We start from the raw sequence: 24,944 nt of genomic DNA, 5'->3' as shown, positions 1-24,944 counted from the left end.
CAGCCAGCCTCTCTGCACACAGCCAGCCTGCTCTGCACACAGCCAGCCTCTCTGCACACAGCCAGCCTCTCTGCACACAGCCAGCCTGCTCTGCACACAGCCAGCCTCTCTGCACACAGCCAGCCTCTCTGCACACAGCCATCTCTGCACACAGCCAGCCTGCACATTAAGATCTAGATCCCTCCCAAAAGAACTCAGTTCATTGTACCTCAGGGGCCTGCTTTGACACTATGGGAAGATCTTTGGGGATGACTATTAACTTCTGCTGTGGCACAGTCTCCTGCCCCATGGATCCCAGGTTAGACCCACTTTAGAACTGGAAGGTGGTAATAACATTCACAGACAATGCCAAGACTGTGTGATGCCAGTTCTCATCTGAGGCAAGACAGACAGACAGACAGACAGACAGGCAGGCAGACAGACAGGCAGGCAGGCAGACAGACAGACAGACGACGGAAGAAGAAAACAAGCTCAAAACTCAGCCCGCACCTAACCCAGTGCTCCTTGGCCTGTCCTGACAGGGATCTCCTCAGCCTTCCCCAGAGTTTCAGATTTTCTTGTCTGTCAAATGGAAACATCTTATAAACACTGAAGAAGAGACCCAGAGCAAAGGATGAGCTGTGGCCAGGGGGCTCAGCCTGGTCCCCAGGAAGTCTCCAGTCAGGGCTGGCTGCCTTCACACAGTACCTGCCACTAAACTGGCCACTGATAGGTGGTGAGGATCAAACTGGTCACAGCTAGATGTTAAATAAATGCCCAAGCATCAGGGCATAGCACTTTTTTTTTTTGTGGTGGCCTCAGGGCTGACATTAGAGGCTAGCACAGAGGTGCACACTGTGGGGACGTTTATTATGACTTTTTCCCCTGGGGGGGACGTGGTGACAGCGAGAAGGGGCTGGTTTTAAAACAATAAAGTCAATTCGCTATGGTCTGCTTGGATGTTTTGAGATCTTTGAAAGAGATATTGTGTGGCCTCAGGAGGGGTTGGCTGGGACCCAGTCTATTTATCCTGTAAGAAGGGTGCCCTGACCTTCGCTGGCAGCAATGGCCTCTCTGCCTGAACTTGCCGGGTCTGGACAGCAGGGCCACCACTGCCCGAGACCGAGACGAATGCTGGCCAGCTGCTGCCTGGCCCCGGCGGCCTCCCCGGCCCCTCTCGCCTGGGTGGTTTCAATTTCTGCAAAGACCGGGCGTCTCCAGGGGCACAGCCCAGGATTCAACCTGTGGCTGCTCAGCAAGAAACCATCCGGGGAGGATGTTGGGGGTTGACTTGTGTCCCCTGTGAAGACCGGCTCAGGTCCTAACCCTGGTAGCCATGAATGTGATCTCATTTGAAGGCAGCCTTCACAGATGCTGTGCAGCTAAACAAGGCCAAGTATTAGGGTGTGTTATAAGAACGGGAAAACTTGGGTGCTGAGCCCCAGGAAGGGAAATGGGGGTGACAGAGTCAGAGATGGACTGGCATGAATCAAAGACACTGGAAGTTGCTGGAGCTATCAGACCAGGGGCAGACAGGGACAGATACAGCCACCTTCACTGTAGATGCTTGGTGATCTGGAGGACAGAGGTGGTGAACTCACATCCACAGACACAACCCTGCCCTACCGTAAACTCAGTGACCTGCTGAAGGACACCATCCTTCACAGTTTCATCCAATTCCTGCAGGGGACAGTGTCATGGGTACATGGATGACCTTGGCTCTGAATTGTAAATCCTGGTCCCTGGGGAGCTGAATCACCGCTGGCGAGGATGGCCCTTTCCCAGCCCCTACCTCCTGTCTGTGAAGGGAAGACACTGAACCAGATTTCTGAGTTCCAACTTTGCGTGTCGCTAGGGTTCTCACAATGTCACTGTATTCACAAACCTGTACCATTTAATCTTCACCTTTTCTTGCATCAAGAAATTTTCCATAAGGCATATGGAAATGCATCTAGCATTTCCATGAGGCATGTCATTATAAAGCTATAAGATCGTCACTGTGCTTATCTACAGATGAAGGGGAAAACTTCACCTCCGCACTGCAGAATCCACACTGTTTGTCCTCAATAATGAATACAGAGAAAGAAGAAATACATAGAAGACAAACGTTTTCAGTCCTAGCCAGAGACATTGCCTGCTGAATACTGCATACTGGGAGAGGGGGCGGGTGGGGGAGCATTGCTGTCTTGTTAAAAACAAATATTTGCAGGGATTTAAAAGATGTTGAAGACATACTAGTTCCTAGAAGGCATCTCCAGTCTCATTTTCCAACCGAGTCAGAAGAGACTACACAGAGGGAGAGACTACACAGAGACGGCTTCTTCACCATAGGAATTAGTGATGTCTAGTTGTCACGTTTACCTTTGATGCAAATGGATCACTCAGGCAGTAACAAACATCCCCAGGAATGGGTTAGGACAGGGGTTGGTGAGCTGTGGTAACAAGCACTTCCTGAGTCTCTGTGGTTCACACATAACACACACGGATTTATTTCTCCTGCTCTATGCCCACTGGGGGCTGGCAGGGACCTCCGTTCATTTGCAGACCTAGTAGACATCTACTAATGGAAGGTCCCCTGGTTTGAACAGTCAGAGTAGGAGGAGGGTCTCATTCTGATCCTTGAATACTCTGGTCTGGGGTGACCTGGCCACTTCCACTTTAACCTCATTGCCACACTGACATATGAGAAGCCCTTGGCTTGTTTTGTATGATTCAGCAGTGGTCCCCACTGCTGACAACCGCAGCTGCTCTCCAGACCTAGTTAGCATAATGTGGGTACCGAGAGCTGGCACACTCAGGTTTGCCGCCTGTTTGTACAATTATTTTTTTTGGCATACAGTCAGGCCTTGTTTATGTGTGGTTCAGGCAGAGGTGAGCTACCTCAGAGACTTTCAAAGCCTGAGATGTTTCCTAGTGGGGCCTTTGCAGAAAGGGTTTGTTGATACCTGTTCTGGAAGTCTGCAGCGATCCTTCTAGTAAGGGCAGCGCCGGGCCCTGCTATCTTTAGGAGGCCTCTGCAGCTGTTCCTTGTCCCAGAGGATCATAAGTACTCCCAGCATCCAAGGCCTCAGTCACCACCACAGGGAGCTCATACAAAGAACAAGAGGCTACGGAGTTCTTCACGCTCCACTGAGTGACCCTGGGTACCATGCGAGGCTTCAGGAATTTTCGTAGCTTCTAACCTTCCTGCTTGTAGCAGTTCACTATGGTACTGACTACTGATCTTGAAGGGAAGATTACAAAATATGCATACACATGTACACACATACATACACCCACACACCTACACACACATCCACACACCTCTACACACACACACACCTCTATACACACACACCTCTACACACACATGTGCACACACACCTACACACACTCACCTACACCTACATACACACCTCTGTACCTACACACACTCACCTCTACACACACACACACACACACCTCTATACACACACACATGTGCACACACAGCTACACCTACACCTACACACACACATCTACACCAACACACACACATGCACGCGTGTGTACACACACATGCACATGTACATGCGTACACACACATGCACACACACACACATACACACAGCCCAGTGTCCCCATTTTGCACACTGACATTTTAGCACTTCCCAGCAGGAATGTATGTTCTCTCGATCTGGTCTATGCTGGCCAGGTACCGGAATCTGGATCCCACTGTCTCTTTCAGACTCTTTCTAGACCCCTGCCTGTCTTTCCTACGTACAGCTCTGCAACTCCAAGGCCTTAGCAGCCCTGGCTGGTCACCTGACCCTGAGCAGCTGCAACCTCAGCGAAGCAAATTCCTAGCATCTGGGACTAGAGGACAGACCCCTCTGCTGGCGCCGAGGTGGGGCTCCCCTCTGGGTTTTTTTTCATTCCTGTGCCTGTCTTGGTCACAGGAGTGTGTCACAAGGCCAGAGGAGCAGCAGGTGTAGACTCAGATATGCAGCAGTGACCCTGGCTGCATCTGTGGGGGCTTTGCAGCCTTTCTGAACAGCCAGACCCAGCAGCTGTAGTTCATGGTAGCGGCAGAGGAGTGGCTGGGAAGGCTTTCTGGGTGTCACAGAAGGACACACACATGTGCATAGACACATGTGTACACACACACACACACACACACACACAAACCCATATATGCATGAATATATACAGACACAAATGTGGGGGTTACAGGACCAAGCAGCAGGGGCAGAAGGGTGTTGCACCAACCCAAACTTCAGTAGAGTAGAAATTTCTGGAACAGAAAAACAGAGACTGTGGGCTTCAGAGGAGGTAAGAAGAAAATAGTTGGTTTGGTTGAAACTGTCACATCAGCGGGAAGCCAGGGTGGAGGGGGGCGGAGTTAGATCAACATTGACAATATCAGCTTCTGCTGAGCAAGCACAGACCTCACCCCAGGGCCGGGCTCAGCCCCACCCTACAGCAGAGGCTGCAGCTGACCAGTTCCCCGGGAAGACCATCCGGTCCGAGAGGTGGGAGCTGCCAGAAGCTGTGTGCCAACCGGCAACGGGACCCGGGGTGCCATAGAAGCCAGCCTAGGCACCAAGATGGTGCCTCCAACACATGCGATCCAACGGGGAAGGTAAAAATGGCACATTTAGCAAGACAGCATGTTTACAAACAGAGTTTTACACACACACACACACACAAGCACACAGAGAAAGTTCTAGAAAGGTTAATACTGATAACATACAACTTAAAATACGTGTCTGAGCAGCTCCAAGTGGTGTGAAAAGCCAATTGGATCTGGGTGGGCAGAACCAGGTTGCCTTCATGGGCACACGAGGCCACCACATAGGACATGGTGCTCTGAGGCGGGGGACCGCCCTGTGGTTTCTCAGCTTAGGGTGAGAAGCTCTGTCTAGAGGCAGCTGGCTCTGGTTCCCCTTCATGGCCTGAGCTCTTAGCAGTAAATAAAATCGATTTGTTCCAAGGGTTCATTGTGTATCCCATGTCCTGGCTTCAGTCCTGACCATGAGCAATTTCTGAGTGGAGAGGCAGGTTATGGCCTGCTGTCTGTCCGTCTGTCCATCCGTCAGTGTCTGTCTGTCTGTCTGTCTGTCTGTCTGTGTCTCTCAGCACCTGTTTCCTAGGCTGATGCAGGCTATGTCTCCCATTCCTGGCTGCTGTGCCTTAGGGATCCCACTGGGTTCCTCAGCAGAGGGCTGTCTGTCAGGTCCTGAGCTCCTTGCTTATTCTGGAAGCACTCACCGCAGCAGAGTCTGTGAGTCCCTCCCATGGGTCCCTCCCAGCGCGCCACTCCCTGATTTACTGTGTGCAGGAAAGGGACTTTTCTGTCACCTTTCAGCAGACCCTAGGTACAGAACATAGTCCAGGTTCAGCTCTTTGTTTCTTTGGAACTTATGAAATAAAAAGACTAAGAAGCAGGCGGGAGAGATGGCTCGTCAGCTCAGAGTCCATGCGGCTCTGGCAGGGGACTGGAGGTGGGTTACCTCGGCCATAGCAGGTGGTACACAGCTAACGCCAACTCCAGCTCCAGGGGATCCAAAGACCTCTTCCGGCCTCTTTTGGCACTGTACACACAAACAGACTTGCGCGCACACATGTACACACACATAGGCATACACATACACACATACACACATCATGCAAAAACACGCATACACAAACATATACACATAATACATACACACACACCACAATCACACACACACCACATAACATACAAACTACACATCACACACACACATCATGTAACCACACAATACGCACATCACAATACATATAACACACACACACACACCACACATACTACGCACACCACACACTACACATACCACACACACAAAACACATATCACACACACTACACATACACAACATATATACCACACACACACTACACACACAATATACATGCCATACACCACACACACATATACCACACACACCACACACACACACACACACACACACACACATATACCACACAGACACACATATGCCCACACTATCCCCCAAATGCCAAATGCAAATAAATTGACCTTCCACTGTCCCTTCTTCATCCGACACTGGTCACCTGATTTCTGAAATACAAACCAGGTCACTTCCTCTGCCTTGGACTCTGGTGACTTTCTGATGATCCACATATATGTGTTTCTGATGATCCCATTCCAAATTAGCTGGCCAGCAGGCTCTGCTAGGCCTGGCCTGACTACCCTCCCATCCTGCGCGGCCCTGTTCCCTGCTCTCTCAGCCTCTGGACCCCCTGTGATGGGCTGTACCCAGAACTACTCAGGTTCCTCTTCCTCCCAGGTGGTACTCCCTGGAGCACACATGCCTCACAGCCGGAAGGCTCCTGTCACTTGCTGGCTTCCTGACTACTGTGCTCTGAACCCTGTATCCCGGGTTTGTATTTTGAGGCTCAGCTCTCTAGAGTGACTGTGTTTGGTGAGGGGACCCTAAGGAAGGTCTCGAGTGTTACAAGAAGGGGGCATTGGGTGTGACAGGGATAAGACCATGCATGTCTAGTTCAGGGTCACAGTTGGCTCTCCACTGGCATCCATATCCTGGGCTTTTCTGTTCTCAGTACCCAGCATTGAGCTGCCATCACCACCCACAGGGACAATGATGACGTGATGCCACAGGCCTCTGTCTCTACGGGCTTTCTGAAAAACCAGCAGACCCGCAGTGGCACTGTAAGCCTCAATCTTAGAATTTGCCTTAAGAACCTCTCTAAGAAAAGTCACAAGAGGGCTATGGTTTCTTCCTCCAGAGTAACAGAAACTGTCCCCAGCACTCAGGTCTTCTGCTTGCTGTGGCCTGGCTAGCAAACCTGCCATCTTGGTGAGTCAGGCTGCCACAGTGAGAAGCCATAGATGGAGTGACTTCTCGCCGTAGGCTAGACTTTGGGAAGGCCGAGATCAGGGGCTCAGGGGCCTGTGAGGATACTCTGCTGACAACAGACAATCACCATCTCCACACATCCTCACCCAGCTATTCCACGGAGGGCATTGTGGTAGGCAAGAGAGCATGGCATCTCTTCTTGAAAGGACACCCACGGTCCCACCCCATAGCTCCAGCTTGGAGGTCTCCTTTTACTGTAGGTGCACCCTCCCCCTCAAGGCCTGTCTCCAGATATCTGCCCTTAGGGCAAGCTCTTCCACACCCAAGTGTGGGAGGACACAGCTCAGTCCGTAGCATGTACGATGACCTGCTCACACCCCCCAGCATCAGCTGGGCTCACAGATGGCTTTTCTACTTCCCTTAAGAGTTGGGTGTGCTTGTGCTTAGGGGATGGCACAGCAGGGAAGGTGCCTGCTGCAGGGGACCTGGGTTCAGATCCTGGGACCCACAGGGATCGGAGGCACAGACAAAAGCTTCCAATCATGGGCTAGGTTCATTGTAGGCAGCACACCATGTCTCCAATACAGCGAGGGATGGGGCTGAAATTAGAGGATGGACACATGCTATGACGTGACACACACAAAGACATGTATGCAAAAGCTGGGGAAGAAAAGAAGGAGGAGAAGAAGGGGGAAGTAATGGCAGCAGTAGTTGGGTTTGGTGTTAGGGGATTATAATTCCAGTTGTTTGGGAGGCTGAGGCAGGAGGATCATGAATTTGAGGCCCTTAAATGAGATCTTGTCTCTAAATAAAAATTTGTTTTTAATAAAGGGTTTCAGGTAGATCTCAAGTGGCAGAGCCTGTGCTTATATGCACAAGGCCTTGGGTTCAGTTCTCTGAGCCACAGACAAAAATCCACTTCTCACCGGGCAGTGGTGGTGCACACCTTTAATCCCAGTGCTTGGGAGGCAGAGGCAGAGGTAGAGGCAGGCGGATTTCTGAGTTCGAGGTCAGCCTGGTCTACCGAGTGAGTTCCAGGACAGCCAGGGCTACACAGAGAAACCCAGTCTCAAAAAACCTAAAACAAGATAAAACAAAACAAACAAAAAACTCAAAAACCCCACCTCTCTCAGAGTCAGCTTGCTTAAGTAGCAATGTTGACACCATAATTCATCAAGATTAAACAGGGATGAAAAACCACCTCCGTCACCCTGGCCACATCAAGTGCCCGGCAGCTCCGTGGCTAGTGACCGCTATAGTGGAGCAGTACTGTGACGTGAGTTGTTAACCAAGCCTGCTCCTGTTCTCCAGGCAAACCTTTCATCCTTCCTGTCTGCACCCTTCTTCACCTGGTGGCTTTGGGGCGGGGCACAAATCAAATTCTGTATACAATCAGAGAGAACCCTGCCCCTTGATCTCCATGTGTCCTAAAAATGGAAGACACTAGCTAGGTACAGGACAGAGAGCTGGTCAACCTATGAAGGGGACCACCAGGGGAGGTGGGGCTAGGGCCAGAGAGACACGTGTTGGAACCTCAGCGCTTTGTGGTGTGCAGAGCTGCTGATTCACACCCGGAAATCTGACTTCGGGCCAGCAGGGCTCAGCTGCCAAGCCTGGCTCCTGACCTGCCTGACCAGGGTAGATCAGGCTGGCTTCACCTGCTCAGAACTGGCTGGGCCAGGGCAGCCTACCACTGCCACCACCAAGGTGAAACAGAACCTGGTCCACTTGGCTAGGGTGGGGGGCACCAGACCCAGGCCTGACTTATGGCCACCTGCCTTTAAAGTCTCCAAAACAGGCTTTTCCATCTGCCTGCACTGCACCTGCTGACACTGTACCTGTCCCCACTGCATCTGTCCCCATTGCATCTGTCCTCACTGCACCTGCCCACACTGCACCTGCCCACACTGCACCTGCCCACACTGCACCTGCCCACACTGCCCCTGTCCACATGGCATCTGCCCACACTGCACCTGTCCACATTGCATTTGTCTCTACTGTACCTGTCTACACTGCACCTGCCCATACTGTACCTGTCCACCTTGCATCTGCCTGCACTGCACCTGCCCACACTGCACCTGCCCACACTGCACCTGCCCACACTGCACCTGCCCACACTGCACCTGCCCACACTGCACCTGCCCACACTGCACCTGCCCACACTGCACCTGCCCACACTGCACCTGTCCACATTGCATTTGTCTCCACTGCACCTGCCCACACTGTACCTGTCCACCTTGCATCTGCCTGCACTGCACCTTGCACCCTGGTTACTTATACACTCACACAGACATACTCATACACACATACACACATACACATACATACACTCACACACACACACTTATACACACATACACACACATACACACACTCACACATGCACATACACACATATGCACACATACACTCACACAGGTACACTCACACACACATAAACACACACACACACACACACACACACACACACACACACACACACACAGACATTGCACCCTGGTTACCACTTGGCTTGTGATTGGCTTCTTTCACTTCTGCCCCAAGGTCTTGTGGTTCTTCAGAAAATACAGACTCAGACTGCAAGATGGGACAGGAAGGCCACCCTAGTGCACCCCTGTCCTAACTTCCAGAGAACTTCTCAAGACATCGCTAAAACCAGCTGTCAACAGGGAACAAAACAAGGGCAGCCTGTACTCAGACACAGCTGCTGGGCTGGGCACATGGTCCAGTCAGGTAGGCACATTCTTCCAAATATGAAGGCCTGAGTTGGATCCCACCCCCAAGAAAAAAGGCTGAGAATTTGCCTGTAATGATAGCACTGGAAATGGAGACAGGAGGATTTATGGAGCCCACTGACCAGCTAGACTGTCCAAACTGGCAAGTTCCACATTCATCGAAAGATTCTGTCCCAAAAAGCAAGGCGGGGAGCAAGAGAGGAGGACATTCAAGCTGTCCTCTGGTATCTACACATGTGTACAAGTCTCCTGCCCTCCAACATGTGCACATACACAACAAGTACACACACATACATACTCACACACATAATACACATATACATGCACACACACATATACACACATACATACTCACACACAGATACAAATACTGCTGCAATCATTTTGATTGATAGGACAGCGGCAAGTTGCATCGTGACAACAAGGTCAAGAAGAGGCTCAAAGGTTGGCAAGAATAATGTTCCTCAAAACACTGAGTGAGGCTAGACAAGGGAGAGGACAGGCTCAGAGTGCATGTAATAGCATCTGTGCCTGTGAAGCTGGCAGCATTCATGAGAAAAGTGACAAATGACACTTCCCAGTGCGCATGACTGATGTGCAGGGGGCATGCATCCTTCTGGCTGGCAGAATTTGAAAACACCACTTGATGGACTGGACATCAGGCAACAGGGAAGTGATCCCAGTTAGACATGAGACAAGTGGTAAATACACGGTGCCCTCTTCACGACGGGCACCAGGGTGGAGCCGGGCCGGCAGGAAGCACTGCGGTTTAGATGTAAAGGGTGGAAGGCCATTGTGTACGGGTTGGGCTGAGAGTTTGGGAGATAGCTACAGATACTCTCTCCCCAGAGGCTACTTTTAGGGGAGGCCCATGGGTGTGAGGAAACTACCCTGGTGAAGAGGAAGAATCAGCTTCCAGAGCTTTCCTTGGGTAGAACTCCTGATTCCCCCACCAGAGGGAGCGCCACCATTCACAGGCATTGGGTAGAATGTTCAGGAAGGCTGACCTCAGAGGAGCAAAAATGCTGGTCTCAAAACTGCTATGCAGCTCAAGCTGACCTTGAACTTCTGACCTTCCTGCCTCCATCTCCCAAGTTCTAGGATTAGAGATGTGAGGCGCCATGCCCAGGTTATGTCAGGCTGAGGATGGAGCCCAGGGCGCCCTGCATCTTAGGCAAGCCCTCCTCAGTCACACTGTCTCCTTCTTTTGAGTCAAGGTCTCTCCTGGAGAGAGAACTGGAGTTCACTGGGTAGGCTAGGCTGGCTGGTCAGGGAACCTCAGAGATCCGCTTGGCTCTGCCTTCTTGGTGCTGTATTTTAATGTGGGTTTTGGGTGTGTGTGGGGCGGGGGGATAAAACTCAGGTCCTCAGCTGGGCGGTGGTTTCGCGCACACCTGTAATCCCAGCACTCTGGGAGGCAGAGGCAGGCGGATTTCTGAGTTCGAGGCCAGCCTGGTCTACAGAGTGAGTTTCAGGGCAGCCAGGGCTACACAGAGAAACTCTGTCTTGAAAAAACCAAATCAAAAAACAAACAAAACAAAACAAAACAAAACCCTCAGGTCCTCAGGCACTGAGGAGATCACTGTATCAAGCCATCTCCCCAGCCCAGGAAGCATTCTTTGAAGAAGTACTAGATGAAAACTACACACCCACTGACTGAGGAAGCACAGCAGCCTTGGGGGCATGGAGACAAGACAGGATCTGTGCACATGAGCACACAGGAAGTCTGCAAGGCAGAGGGACTCCAGTGCGAAGGAACTCCATCACCCAGAGGATGCAGTTTCTTATGCCCGCTGTCATGGTAACAGGACCTAACAGACTGTTTATAGTGCTTCTGTCTGCATAAGAGTTTCTGTGTGGGTTCTCAGGCACTCTACAAGAGGTCTGAGTTTTGGATACTGAGTGGGTATAGGGTCAGGATGGGAGAAAATGTCTATAGATATTTGAATATTTAACCTCCCAAAATTAATGTGGAAGAGAGACTTCTACTGGGTCTTTTATTCCTATGATTACTAGAAGACTCTACTAGAGGGAGAGGTGTCTTTCTTTCTTTTTTCTTTCTCCTATACCAGGAATTGAACCTAGGACCTCATAGTCCAGTGCTCTAACACTGAGCCACAGCCCTCAGAGGTACAGAGTGTGTTTTTAGGGTGCTGTAAACATTTGTGGAGGTTGCACAGGTATGTAAATACACTGGACTAAACACTCTCAAAGGGCAAAGTTTATGGTGAATGAATTATACTTCAGCAAGCAATAAATGAGTTAAAACATATAAACCTGTTAAGAACAAAGAGTAGGGGCTGGAGAGATGGCTCGGTGGTTAAGAGCACTCACTGACTGCTCTTCCAGAGGTCCTGAGTTCAATTTCCAGCAACCACATGCTGGCTCACAACCATCTGTAATGGGATCTGATGCCCTCTTCTGGTGTGTCTGAAGACAGCTACAGTGTACTCATATACATAAAATAAATAAATCTTAAAATTTAAAAAAGAGCAAAGGCTACATTGGGTTCCCATTCAGTCAGGATGCCGCCATCATGGACAGTGCAATTGCTGGATATGGGAGAGTAGAAACCTGGAGCTGAAGGGAGCATTAGCTTACTCACTGCTTGCCAGACTGTTGCAATGTCTGTTTATGAATCTGCAGAGTCGGGGGATGGCCCTATCTCTGCCCTGTGTACTTTTACAGAATCACAGATTTTAGTAAGGGACCCCAGGTTGCCATGACAGGATGATGTGGAGACGTTAGCTCACTGACATCCCCAGGCGATGATCAACCATCTTAGCCTTTCCCTTACGCCTTTCTCCACAGAATTAAGTTCCATACCTGTCTGAAATGCACAAGTCATCTGAGAGTTTGTCTCTTCTCTGGAGCAACTCGGGGCAGGCACATGGACCTCGCTGGGTGTGAGCCCTGTATGTTTGTGTTTGAAAATGAAGAGGCCTGGCCCTCCTGCCAGCCATCAGGGTCAGGCTCAGAGCAAGATGGTAGGAAGTCCCACCCCACACATGGCGGCCATGAGGACCATGAGAAAATAGCATGCAACATTCCCATGGTTGGCGGGAAATGAGCAGGAAAGGTGTTTGATTTTTGAAGGGCTCATGGGGATTGAGGTGGGGTGGGATCCAAGTCTGAGTCTCTTTTCTCCTGCTGAGAGTCACTTTCTAAATGGGTCAGGGTGCTATAGGCTATGTACCTAGGCTGGAGGATGCCGGGCCATGATAGCATTGCTCAGGTCACATGACCTTGCTTGAGTTACCCAACTCTTGCACAGTGCCCTGGGTTCTCTGCCTAATGGGTTTGTGTGTGTGTGTGGCAATGACTTTGTCATGGGGCAGATATGTACACACACACACACACACACACACACACACACAGATCCATCTTGACACCCCAAGTGTCTCCCACAGTCTTGGCCATGATCTGTAACCGTTCCTCTGTGTAGATTAGCGTCCAGTTCTCTCCTGAAGGTTCCCTTCGTCACTGCTGCCCTCTCACCCGTGCCAGGCTCAAAGCTAGCATTCGGTAATTGAGTGAATGGTTGTAGGAAGCACCTAAAGAGGGTAAGTCGCATGATACACAGCTGGGGCGAGGATGGACAGTGTCTCCTGGTCAGCCCATCAGTCACCAAAGCGCCTGTCAGCAAGTGTGGCTTCTATCTGAGAAGCTAAGCATTGGCCCCAATGCAAAATCAAGCTCACAGACTCAGAGAGTCTTTATTGCCAAGAGTGGTCCCTTTCCTCATTGGCTTTCAGGGATGGATCCAGCAGCTGCCACCCTCCAGGGGGACTCAGAAAGGTCACTGGCAGGATGTCAGGGACAATATCAGGAGCAGAAGGAGGAAGGAGGGTTTGGGGTGGAGGATGAAGGGTGGGACACCACCCCAAGGAGGCATGCTAGCTCCCACTGAACTTGAGGTAAGATCTAAATCTCTTGTCCTGGCACTGGCCAAACTGGTCGTCCCCTTGACCCCTCAGTTTCTTCTTCTGTGAAGTGGGTGCAATTACTGCCTCAACTCTTCAGAGAGTGGTAATGGTTGTGTGGCACCCTGACTTGGCAAACCATTGGGTGCCGAGACGAGGCTCCTGATGGGCTCATCTTCCTGCCTGTGACAGCCACTCACCACCCACCTTTTCCACAGACTTTAAAGGTATTTGCATAGCTCTTAATGAAACAAACGAAACACAGAAGATCAAGTGGCCATTTTAAATAAGAGGATGCTTACCCTTGAGCCCACCCAGTTGCCATCCTGTTTTTCCTGGCGCTATCTCTCAGCCCCGGATGGCTTATAGGGGAAGCAGTAGGGTGAGAGGCTTCCAGAGCCACTGCCATGATCCCCTGCTCTGTGTATCAGCCCCAAGTGCCACCTGGGCATCAAGTAGAGGAGGAGCCTTGGGAGAGGCAGAGAGAGGGGAAGTGAGTCCGGGGGAGCCCAGCGGGTCCATTCCCCGTCACGACGGGGCTGTAGGAGCACCTTTGACCTGGAATCAGAATCTGCTCTCCCGTGTGCCTATTATTCCCTGGTTGGGCATTCTGAGTCTTATCAATGGACTTGACCGATTCCCCCATAGAACACAAGTCAACATGGCGGCATAGATCTCAGGTTCCTGCACTCCCTGAGGATCCCTTCTCAGGGACTTGCTCAGTCTGCCCTGTGTCACCGTCTCTGCTCAGTCCTTAAACACGATGGCATGGTTTTGCCACACAGCATTTGCCTCGCCCACTCCCTCGGCTTGGGATGGCCTTCCTGGGTGTGCACTCAGCTAGCGCCCCCTCACCCTTGCTCTGCCCAGTGTCACACTCTCCCCTGGCCTCTCAGCTGTTTGTCACCTGTGTGCTGATACCATGCTTCTCCACTGTGCTCAGTGTTTGCCAGACTACTGGTTATCTGCTGGCGTGCATATCCTCTGTCTCTGACAGAGGGCAGAACTTGCATCTTATCCATTACTTAAGATGTCGATTGGCAAATAGTAAGTGCTCTGGAAGTCTGCGGAGTGGGTGAATGGATGGGTGGACATCTACCCTGGGGTGTCCCAGGCAGTGGCAGGGAGGGCTAAGCACCACACTCACTGTGCACAGGGTAGGGGTAGGGGCTCTGTCCAGCAGGCGCAGTGCTGAAGCTCGGTCCGTAGCTCAGGAACCCGCTCTGGCTGGGGGAATGATTCAAACTGTCTTCTGTCTTGATGCCTAGGAAGGAAGCAGAAGCAACAAGATTACATGGTTAGAACCCTTCCCTGCTGTCCGCAGAAGAGCCACTGAGTCAAAATGGTGTTCTCGTTAGCTTCTAAACCAGAAGTCACCGGAGTGCTAAAGTGCGTATGCCCTCTCTCTCTCTCTCTCTCTCTCTCTCTCTGTGTGTGTGTGTGTGTGTGTGTGTGTGTGTGTGTGAGAGAGAGAGAGAGAGAGAGAGAGAGAGAGAGAGAGAGAGAGAGAGAGAGAAAGAGAGAGAGAGAGAGGAGCGGCTTCATTCCAGGCTTCTCCTTATATTCACTTCACAGTAAGAATTATCTAGAACTTCTGATCCTCCTTCCTTCACCTCCCAAGTGCCACGCCTGGCTTGTGTGGAGCAGGGATGGACCCTATGATGCTGTGCACACTGGACAAGCCCTCTGCCATCTGAGCTGCTGCTCCAGCCCCAGCCCCTGACCACTGGAGATTACCAGGGTGTATCGCCACGCCCATGTCTTACACACGTCTGTGTACATAGAAGTGTCATGGAAGTGGGGACTCTGTACTTCTCTGAGCATCTTCCCTTCTTTACATTTGATTAGTTGCTTCGAATGAGCTGGGCCTGGCCCCTGGCTGTGCAGGGACTTGCAGCTCACAGTTACCAATTAGAGCACTCCCTCTCTCCTGCTCTGAAGTCTGGGTCAGGAACAGGATGGAGCCTAGTCAGAGGGAGCCCCGGGACTTTCGGGAGCCATTCTAGGCAGGAAACTCTGTTTGTGGGACTTGCAGCTTAGAAGTGCTTAGGGATAGGTCTGCCACTGCAGTGGAAGAACTTGCAGACATTGAAGCCCACACACGGGGAAAGAGAGCACATTTCTGATATCATTTAAGAACCTAAGGCCCTGGTCTGAAGCCAGTGACTTAACACTTTTCTGCTCTGAGATACTGAGGTCTCCCTGCCTGCAGTGTCTCCCACTGTACCTGACTTCCAGAGAGCTGTCTCTTCCTATACATAACCTGTGGTGCATTGCCTCCTCAGATACCTCATCCCATCTCCATCTTTCGCGCTAAGTATTGTCACATGACCCAGGCTGGCCCCGAGGACCAACACGTGCTCCTTTGGGAAGTGCTGGGAGTGGAACACTCTGACTTTCAAAGGCCAGAGTTGATAGGTACTGTCTGTGTCACCCCATGGAGACCACTCCTCCATAGTAGTGAAGGTCACTCAGAAGAAAGCTCACAAAAACGGATCAAGCTTCCCATGAGCTCACTGTAGATGGTATGTGTGTGTGCGCGTGCACATGTGGTGGCGGAGGATGGCTTGCAGGTTTGGGTTATTTTCCTTTTACCGTTCACGGCTGCCAGTGATCAAACCCAGACTCTCAGGCTTGTGCATCATGCCTGAGACAGCACACCAGACTCCCGCGATGGCACCGGGCACCTGGCTCCAGCCGTACCCGATGCCAGCTGCTTCCCCAGATGTGACAATGCATGGGTTAGGGTTCTGATTGTTGAAATCAAAAGAGGCCTCCTGACACAGTCTGGAAGGATCTGTGCCATGCTAAAGCCTCGCCCTCTCTGCCTTACTCCTATGCCCAGATTAACCCAGCTGCACGTATCATCCTTCACTGAAGCATAAAGACACCACAATGCTGGGGCTGCCAGGGGCTGCCAGGGGCTGCCAGGGGCTGCCAGGAGCGGGCTTGCTTGGTACTCACTGTAAGGGGGGATTCCATAGGCTTGTGCCGGAGGTGGGTACGCTGTATAGGGTGGTGCTTGCTGGATGCCTGTGCTGTACTGTGTCTGGCCGTAGGCTGCCATGGCTGTGGAGGGCTGACCAGGAGGGACACGTGGGTGAGACCTGGGGAAGGAGAGATGGTTAGGTCTCCCAGTCCAGCCCAGCATCTCTTCCCCTGGATCCTAGGATCACGGCCATCTTTCCTTAGACGTTACACTTTCCAGAGCAAAGGCTCCATTCTAGCTCCTCACATTTTACCTTGTTCTTGTTTCCCTGGCAACCAAGAAGATATGTTTGCCATCTTTAGTGCAGCCAGAGTTGACTGTGGGCCAGGGCTCCATCTAACAAGATGTCAAGATGTGGGCAGGTGTGTTGTAAAACACGGCCTACAGTCAGCCCTTTCTTTGGGTAGCAATGGAGAAGCCATTGCAGTAGCAAAGGTACAACCCGGAGATGTTGGATCCCTGCGTTGGCCGGCATAAGGAAGCCTTCTAGAGAGTTCTACCAGTTCCACATCAGCCTTCACATGGGAAACATAGAACCTTTGTTGTGGAACTCTCCAGTTTGGTCCATTACTGTGGCCAGCCCGAATATCCATCTTTGTGTACACACCTGTGTACACAAAGTTTTTGAGACTTAGCTTTGAGTGTCTCTCCTAAACTCAGAGCTCTCTTGTTTGGCTGGTCTGACTGACCAGTGAGCTCCAGGGACCTTTCTGACTCCATCTCCCCAGCACCGGAGTTACAGATGCAAGAGACCAGGCCTGTGCCTGCAGCGTCATCTGGATTCTATAGACTGTCACCCTCTGTCTGCACCACACCCATGATGCCGCTTCCCTTGGTAAACAGCTGGTAATTCCCTTCCCTCTGTAAGTCAGCTTCTGGTCCAAGTCATTTTCAAGTGGCCCAGTGAAGCCTTGGTTCTGAAGACATTGGGAGGTTCTTAGTTTTTCTCTTCAGGGGACAGGCTGAGGAACACCCGTCAACCCACCAAAAGCTTGTGGATCGTCATGGATCCATAGGCCACACGCCGAATGCCCCCCCCCCCTGCCAGGCTCTCTAGAGCCACAGCTGGGTGAGTGTGACTCCATGTGTTACTCTCACAGCTCGGTCTCAGCAAACATGGCTAGGGGCACAGAGCTGGGGCTGGCGCCCTTACATCAGCTAAAGTCTGCCTACTCCAAGTTATCTTTTAGGCTGATATAAAGCCCTCTGGGCTTTTCCTGGTCCGAAGCTTCAGGGCAGGTATGAATAGAATGCCAAAGGGTAAAAGATCACAAACAGATGTGATCTGCCTTCCAGAAGGTTCCATGTGTGCCGTACAGGATTCCTTTGAGAGACACGCCTGGAGATACCAGGCTGGCGTCTAGAACATGTTTCCCTAGCCACTGTCCCAGCTCCACAGATGCCTGAGGTGAGATCAGGGGATCTATGGTATGGTATGATCAGCAGTACTTCCTGCTGAACAGAGGCCCTTATTTGGTAGCGTTCCCATCAAAGCCCACTGAAGAGACTTGGATTGGACTGGGGTCAAGCTCAAAGTCTAGAGAAATGTGGCTTGGGAAATGGTTTGCTGGGTAAAGTAACAAGGACCAGAGTGCGGATTCCTGGGACCCGTGGACAAAGGCAGACACCATGGGCCACACTTGTAATTCCAGCACGGGAGAAGCAGGGATTGGAACTCACTGGCCACCAGTGCCGCTCAGTTGGTACTATAAGCTCAATGAGAGACTCTGTCTGGAAAAATAAGGCGGAGAGTGACTGAGGGAGACAGCTAATGCTGAGCTTTGGCCTCCACACCAATGCACCTGCATTCACACATGCACACACTCACGTGAGCACGTACACATGCATACCCCACACATCCCTCACGCCTTACAGCCCTACCTCACATATACACACACCCCACCCCTCCACATCACACACACACATACATTCACACACACACCTCATTATTATATACACCACACACTGTACACCCCCGACATAACACACACACATACACACACACACACACACACACACACTCTAAGAGAAAGGAAGTGACACTCTCCAACCTGAGGAAACAGCCCAGGTTTTCCTGGGCTCAGAGGCTGCCAGTGCTACAATGTCTTCCCGAGAGAGAAGCAGCCTGAGTCAGTGCCCTCACCAGAGTTCCTCTGCAATGCTCAGAGAGGGAAATTTCTGGAAGCCTGGGTGGGCACCATCTGGCCAGGTCTAATCTGGGGGTTCTCTGTCTCCTCACTACACTTTGAGTCCTTCGGAGTCAGGGCCATCTATGTCCTCTCCTCTCTCGTCCTTGGGTCATATGGGCTTTGGGACTGAGGAGTCTCAGGTCAATGTTGGAGCTGAAGAAAGGACCAAGGGACAGATGGAGTGATTGGGAACAGGGTGATGGTGTGACAGAGAAGAAGGAGGGGAGACAGAAGCAGGGGAGGAAGAGGGGAGGAGTCTAAACAGGAAAAGGAAAGAATGATAAAAGAGTGAACTCCAGAAAGAAGAAAACCGCAGATGGAGAACAGAGAAAGAGCCCATTCGAAGCCTCACATCCGTCTGTGTGGACCGGTCACTCAGTGGTCCCCTTTCCTAGATAGGGAAACTGAGGTTCAGGCCCTCAGGCTAACTGTGCCAGGCCATCTAACTGTGACTCTGCTGGCATTCCTATTTGGTGGATCAGTTCCAGAGCACCTCCCACCCCCAACCCAGCCTCTACCTTCTGAAGAAGTAGGTAAGATGAAAGGGGGTGTGGCCAAGGGGGTGTGGCCAAAGTACTCACTTCGCAAAGAGCTGAGGCGTGCTCAGAGCGGCCGATTTGGCGATGCCTGGAAGAGAAGGAAACACAGGGAGGTTTAGCTACCAAGGCCATGATCAGAGCAAACTGTGGCTCCGGACAGAAGCTCGAAGACAGTTGTTGCTGGGACTTTCTCTACCACAGAAGTTTCTCAGAGGTAGGGAACTGAAATGCTCTCCTTGTTGTGGGTTCTGGGTACAGCTGCTCTGCAGGCACTGCAGGAAGACAGGCACAGAAAACACACAGAGTGTCTGGGAACATCATGTGGAATCCACGCTCTGCCTGAGGCACAGCTGGGGCCACAGAGTCCACAGAGGCAGAAAGTATATGCCACGGGAGGTCACATGACTGTAGGAGACAACCAAGAGCTACAGCATGAAGATCCAATCTAGCTCCAACCACATGGCTTTTCCTTTTCCTGTCCCTTTATTTTCCCTTCTTCCTTCTCCCTCTTCCTCCCCTCCTCCTTTCTCCTCCTCTTCTTCCTTCTCCATCTCTTCTTCCTCTTCCTCTCTTCTTCCTCCCCTCCCCATACCTGGTCCCTCCTCTTTCCCCCTTGCCCCTCCCTCTCCCCTTCTTTATGTGTGGGCGCAATTGTGTACACTTATAGAGACTAGAGGACAACCTTGTGTCATTTCTCAGGTTTGGTTTTTGAGATGGGTTTCCCCTTGGCCTGGGACGTGCCAGTAGGCTGCCAACCCAACAAGTCCCAAGTCCTCTTTCCACGTGTCCAGTGCTGGGTTACGAATGCAGCAGACGCCATGCTCAGGAGTTTTACATAGATTCTGCTCAGGTCCTCATCCTTATGCAGTAAATACTTTACAGTTGGAGCCATTCCCCCAGTCCAGATCGCATCTGACGACATCGCCTTCCTATTCCGATCCTTCTCCAATCCGAGTTGGTCAGGTTCAGGTCAGGCTGGCTCCAACTTCTCCTCACCCCTGAGATCCAGGCACAAATGTCCTAGATTCCTGGACACCCGGTGATCAGCTACCATGGTGACAATGGAAGGTGACAGGATTAGCTGGGAGAACTTTTTATACGGTATAATTGATCCCAGTGGTTCCCTGGGGGGGGGGTATTTTTGTGCCTCATCATTTCAAACAATACTATTCCATGTCTTCAAACATCCCAGGTGAATTCTGGAAGGGGGGCAGGATGCACCCATTCGTGCAGTTACTCTTCAAGCCCATGCCAACTCCTTCACCTCAGTCTGGAACCTGTCAGCCTCTTCCATTTCCAGACTCAGAAACTTCTTCCACATGTCCGTGTGAGATGACATCCATTTTTTTACCCAGCATTCCTTGTATGCCAAGCTTCCTGCTTCACTTCCTCTGCACTGATGATTTTAATCCCCAGGTGAACAGCCAGAGGCTGGTAAGTCAATAACCGAGGGCCTGTGATCTGAACCCCCGTGGCCCAGCCCTGCAGTCTGTCTCAACCATAGCGCTACAAGCCAAGAGACAGTCACTGGCAGAACTGCAGCAAGCATCTCTTAGGAGTTGACTGTGGGTCAGGCCTAGTGGTAACGGCTTAGACATGGGATCTCATTTAGTTCTTGCTATAGGATCACAAGGCAGGCAAGGCCATCTTCCACCCTCTGTTCAGAAGCTCCGTGACAGAGTGTGTCTGACCCTGAAGCCAAGGATTACATGAGCCTGATCATTTAAGTCAAGCCCCCATCCCCTGCCCCCAACATGGCTGAGTCTCATAGAACTATATGTAGAGTCACGGCTGAGCTCAGAACCATAGAACTGTCTGCATGATTACAGACTGTCAGCATGCACTGATCGTGGTAAGACCTGAGTTCTGCTTAACTCACTTATGGATGTGAAGGTGTGTGTGTGTGTGTGTGTGTGTGTGTGGGTTAGAGCAGCATTGGTTTGGCATCAAGGAAAGGTCTGGCAGTCACTTGGTGCCTCCTGACACTTCACTTGATCCTGAGGCCTTTGCCCCAGGCAGGCCCCACAGGACCCCCTTTTTCCTTTCCCAGGACCAAGAGTCACTTGTGTCTGAAGCAGTCAGCCTCACTGTCGGCACAAGCTCAAGTGTGCAGAGAAAATTCAGAAGTCATTGAATTAAGCACTTTTAATGTTTTCCTTAATAAATATGCAAATGCTCACTAAAATGGAACCCATGAAAATATTCCTATGGGCTCCCGTTAGCTTGCTGTTCCAGGCAGCTGAAGTGAGTATCTTTCCTTCCAGTTTTCACAGAGCGATTGGCATGGCGACACTGTTCAGGCTTCCTTGCCTCCACCCTGCCCCTTCCTGAACCCTTCAGCCATCGCCTTTCCCTCCCCACATAGCCAAGGTCCCTCTGTACTGCTCTTCACACTTGGGTCACCACCCAGCCAGGGGGGAAAGAACTGGGAGACAGAGTGCTTCTCCTCAGCACACTGTGCTGGGAGAATAGCTCTGAACTCCTTCCTCTTATACCACACTGAAATTTGTCCTCTGGGCACACACTGAGATCTCAGAAGGTGGGCAGACCCCTCTACCCTTTCCCGTAGTTTCTCCCATATTCCTCCTGGCTAAGATGGCACAGACTGCACTGATAGTTGGCTTGTGTCTGTGGGTGTGGGGCTGGCGTGGGACTCCACAAAGGTTAGAGATTCTGGGCTGAGCAAGTCTTCCCCAGGGATGGAGTAGAGCCTTCTGTGCATGCTGTGCTCCCGCTGATCTGTGACTGTTGTGCTCCTGCTGCCTATGACTGCTCTGCTCCTGGTGTCTGTGACTGCTGTGACTCCTGCTGCCTATGGCTGCTGTGCTCCTGGTGTCTGTGACTGCTGTGACTCCTGTTGTCTGTGACTGCTGTGCTTCTGCTGATCTGTGACTGCTGTGCTCCTGGTGTCTGTGACTGCTGTGCTCCTGTGGTCTGTGACTGCTGTGACTCCTGCTGCCTATTACTGCTGTGTTCCTGGTGTCTGTGACTGTTGTGCTCCTGCTGATCTGTGACTGCTGCGACTCCTGCTGCCTATTACTGCTGTGCTCCTGGTGTCTGTGACTGCTGTGCTCCTGCTGATCTATGACTGCTGTGCTCCAGCTGATCTGTGACTGCTGTGCTCCTGGTATCTGTGACTGCTGTGCTCCTGCTGCCTATTACTGCCACGCTCCTGCTGCCTATTACTGCTGTGCTCCTGGTGTCTGTGACTGCTATGCTCTTGCTGCCTATTACTGCTGTGCTCCTGCTGATTTATGACTTCTGTGCTCCTGCTGATCTGTGACTTCTGTGCTCCTGCTGTCTGTGACTGCTGTGCTCCTGCTGTCTGTGACTGCTGTGACTCCTGTTGTCTGTGACGGCTGTGCTCTTGCTGTCTGTGACTGCTGTGCTCCTTCTGATCTATGACTGCTGTGTTCCTGCTGCCTATGACTTCTGTGCTCCTGGTGTCTGTGACTGCTGTGCTCCTGCTGTGCTCCTGCTGCCTGAGACTGCTATGTTCCTGCTGATCTGTGACTGCTGTGCTCCTGGTGTCTGTGACTGCTGTGCTCCTGCTGATCTGTGACTGCTGTGCTCCTGCTGATCTGGGACTGCTGTGCTCCTTCTGTCTGTGACTGCTATGCTCCTGTGGATGAGGTTAGCCCTAGAGTAGCTTCTGGAAAAGCAGGCAATGCTTTGACAGTCTTACAGGAGGTGACACAGGTGACTTCAGTGAGACTTGGGGTGCTCTTCTTCCCTGAGGTGCCCATTTTCTTACTTCTGCCTTTTTTCTTTAAAAAAAAAATTAAGTGTGTGAGTGTGTGTGAGTGTATGTGTGTGTGTATGCACGTGTGCACATATGTTCCTGTTAGTCTGTGAGTGAAGTGGCTGCAGATGACAAAAGGGCATCGGATCCCCCGGGACTGGAGGAACAGGCAGCATGAGCTGCTGGGTTTGGGACCTGAACTCAGGCCTCTGCAACAGCAGTGTGAGCTCTTAACCAACAGCTGAGCCATCTCTCCAGACCAAGGCCCAGTTTTCATATGTAGGAACGACAGGAGGAGTCTGTGTATGTGCACACAATATATGTGCTTGTGTGTGTGTGCTTGCGAGAAGGACACGCCTAGTTATCCTTTCTCGTGTGCACTCAGTATTTGTCATTTGCTGAAAGCCAAATCGACAAGTCCGGTCTCACAACTGGCTGACTTAATGCTTGCTCCTGGGAAAGCCGACGGCGCTCCCTGCTCCGGTTCAACTTTAAATCGCCTCTGGGTGTTCCAACTGTGTCACACTGTGCCCACCATTCCTTTTGAGTCTCCCTTTTCCCATCTGAAGCACGGGCAACAGCCTGTATCTGCAGAGGAAGCCCAGGGTATCACATGCCAGCCCCAGCTGCTTCTATCTTTCCCACTCCCCCCGCTCCACACACACACACACAACCACTTTCCTCTGAGAGCTCATTTGACATCTCTACACCTTTATCATCCTCACAGGGATGCTGCCAAGCTAAGGACTCTGAAAGAGGTCACCACTGAGCCCCTGGACTGACTCTAAACTGATCTTCAGCAAGTCAAAATGGCTTCTGATGTTAGCAAGATGTCTCAGGTGTGTGTGTGTGCCAACCAAATGCGCCCTCTTGTCTTCCCCAAGCGAGTGACTGAAATCACTCCCAACCGGAAAGAGCAGTGTCAGGAGCCCAGAAGTGTGCCTCAGTTTCTTCTCTCTGGGGGCCCTTGGACAAACAGATACCTCATTTGTCCCTCACAGTGGTGTTGCTGAGGTGAATGGGGAATAGTCTCAGAGTATGCTTTAGGGGGTCATAAATGCACGCTCCTCGATGGAAACCATCACAAGTTGATTTTAATGCATGTTAGGAGCATAACGAGGCGATGCAAGCTGAAATTTTCTGAAGCTGGTTTGAGTTGTTCTCTTAAAGGGAATTCATTTTGAGATTGTTGCTTTTCTCCTTTGTAGCGGGAGGCACAGCAAGAGGCCACCAGATCTCAGCCTGGTGAGGGGTGTGTGAAACCTAGACTTCTGCTCTCTGGCACAAGGCATGGTGGGACCCCCAGCAGTTGGTGTTTGCTCCTAGGGTGGGATCTGGGCCATGCAGGACATCTGAGCATCCCAGAGGTCCTGGACTGATCAGGATGCATGGAGAAGGAAGAGAAAGTAGATCTGGTTTCTTGGGTCAGCAGCATCCAGCAGGATCAGCCTCAGGCTGGAGCTGGCCAGGGTAAGACTGAAAAGCTCAGTCTGAGGCAGGAGGGGGCTGGGAGTCAGAGAGCTGGGTTACCTGCTTCCCAGGGCGGGTTTACCTCCCTTGATGGGATTCTGGTTAAAGCTTTTCAGAGAAGTGCCTGCTTCTTAAAAGAGGAGTCTTCCACTTGCCTTCTTAGTATCCAGAACTTTGACCTCTTCCTTCCAGAAGGCAGGACATAATTCAGATCTGTCTATCACTTGAGCGGGAATGTAGGAAGGGACAGGGTGACTTTGCCAAGCGGCCACTGCAAGCTGAGGGCGTTGAGCTCACCTAAGTTTTACCTGTTTTATCCCTGAAAGAATCGGTTAGCATTAACTGTCATCTTGACACAACCTACAATCATTTGAGAGAAAAGCCTTCTATTCAGGAACTGTCTAGATCTGATTGGCTTGTGGGCATGCTCATGGGGACAGGAGTTAACTGATATAGGAGGAAACAGCTCACCACGAATGACATGACACCGTCCTTTAGCAGATGATCTCTGGCCATCTAAGCAAGTCAGTCAAGCACGAGCCTAGGCCTGAGTC

The 24,944-nt window shown here is 51.4% G+C and overlaps 1 protein-coding gene across 1 annotated transcript in view; it reads right to left on the bottom strand.

Annotated features, from left to right (window-relative positions):
* The window catches only part of Eya2 (EYA transcriptional coactivator and phosphatase 2), a 170,439-nt gene that overhangs the window by 72,035 nt on the left and 73,460 nt on the right, over positions 1 to 24,944 (bottom strand). The window contains exons 3-5 of the mRNA XM_052184294.1: positions 19,221 to 19,266; positions 16,426 to 16,568; positions 14,609 to 14,725 (exon numbers count right to left, since the gene is read on the bottom strand). Of these exons, the coding sequence (XP_052040254.1) occupies positions 14,609 to 14,725; positions 16,426 to 16,568; positions 19,221 to 19,266 (306 nt within the window). The remainder of the gene's footprint in view (positions 1 to 14,608; positions 14,726 to 16,425; positions 16,569 to 19,220; positions 19,267 to 24,944) is intronic.

This window comes from Apodemus sylvaticus, chromosome 5 (assembly GCF_947179515.1).
Source record: "Apodemus sylvaticus chromosome 5, mApoSyl1.1, whole genome shotgun sequence".
NCBI classification, from domain to species: Eukaryota; Metazoa; Chordata; class Mammalia; order Rodentia; family Muridae; genus Apodemus; species Apodemus sylvaticus.
This window is presented reverse-complemented; position numbering and strand designations above follow the sequence as displayed.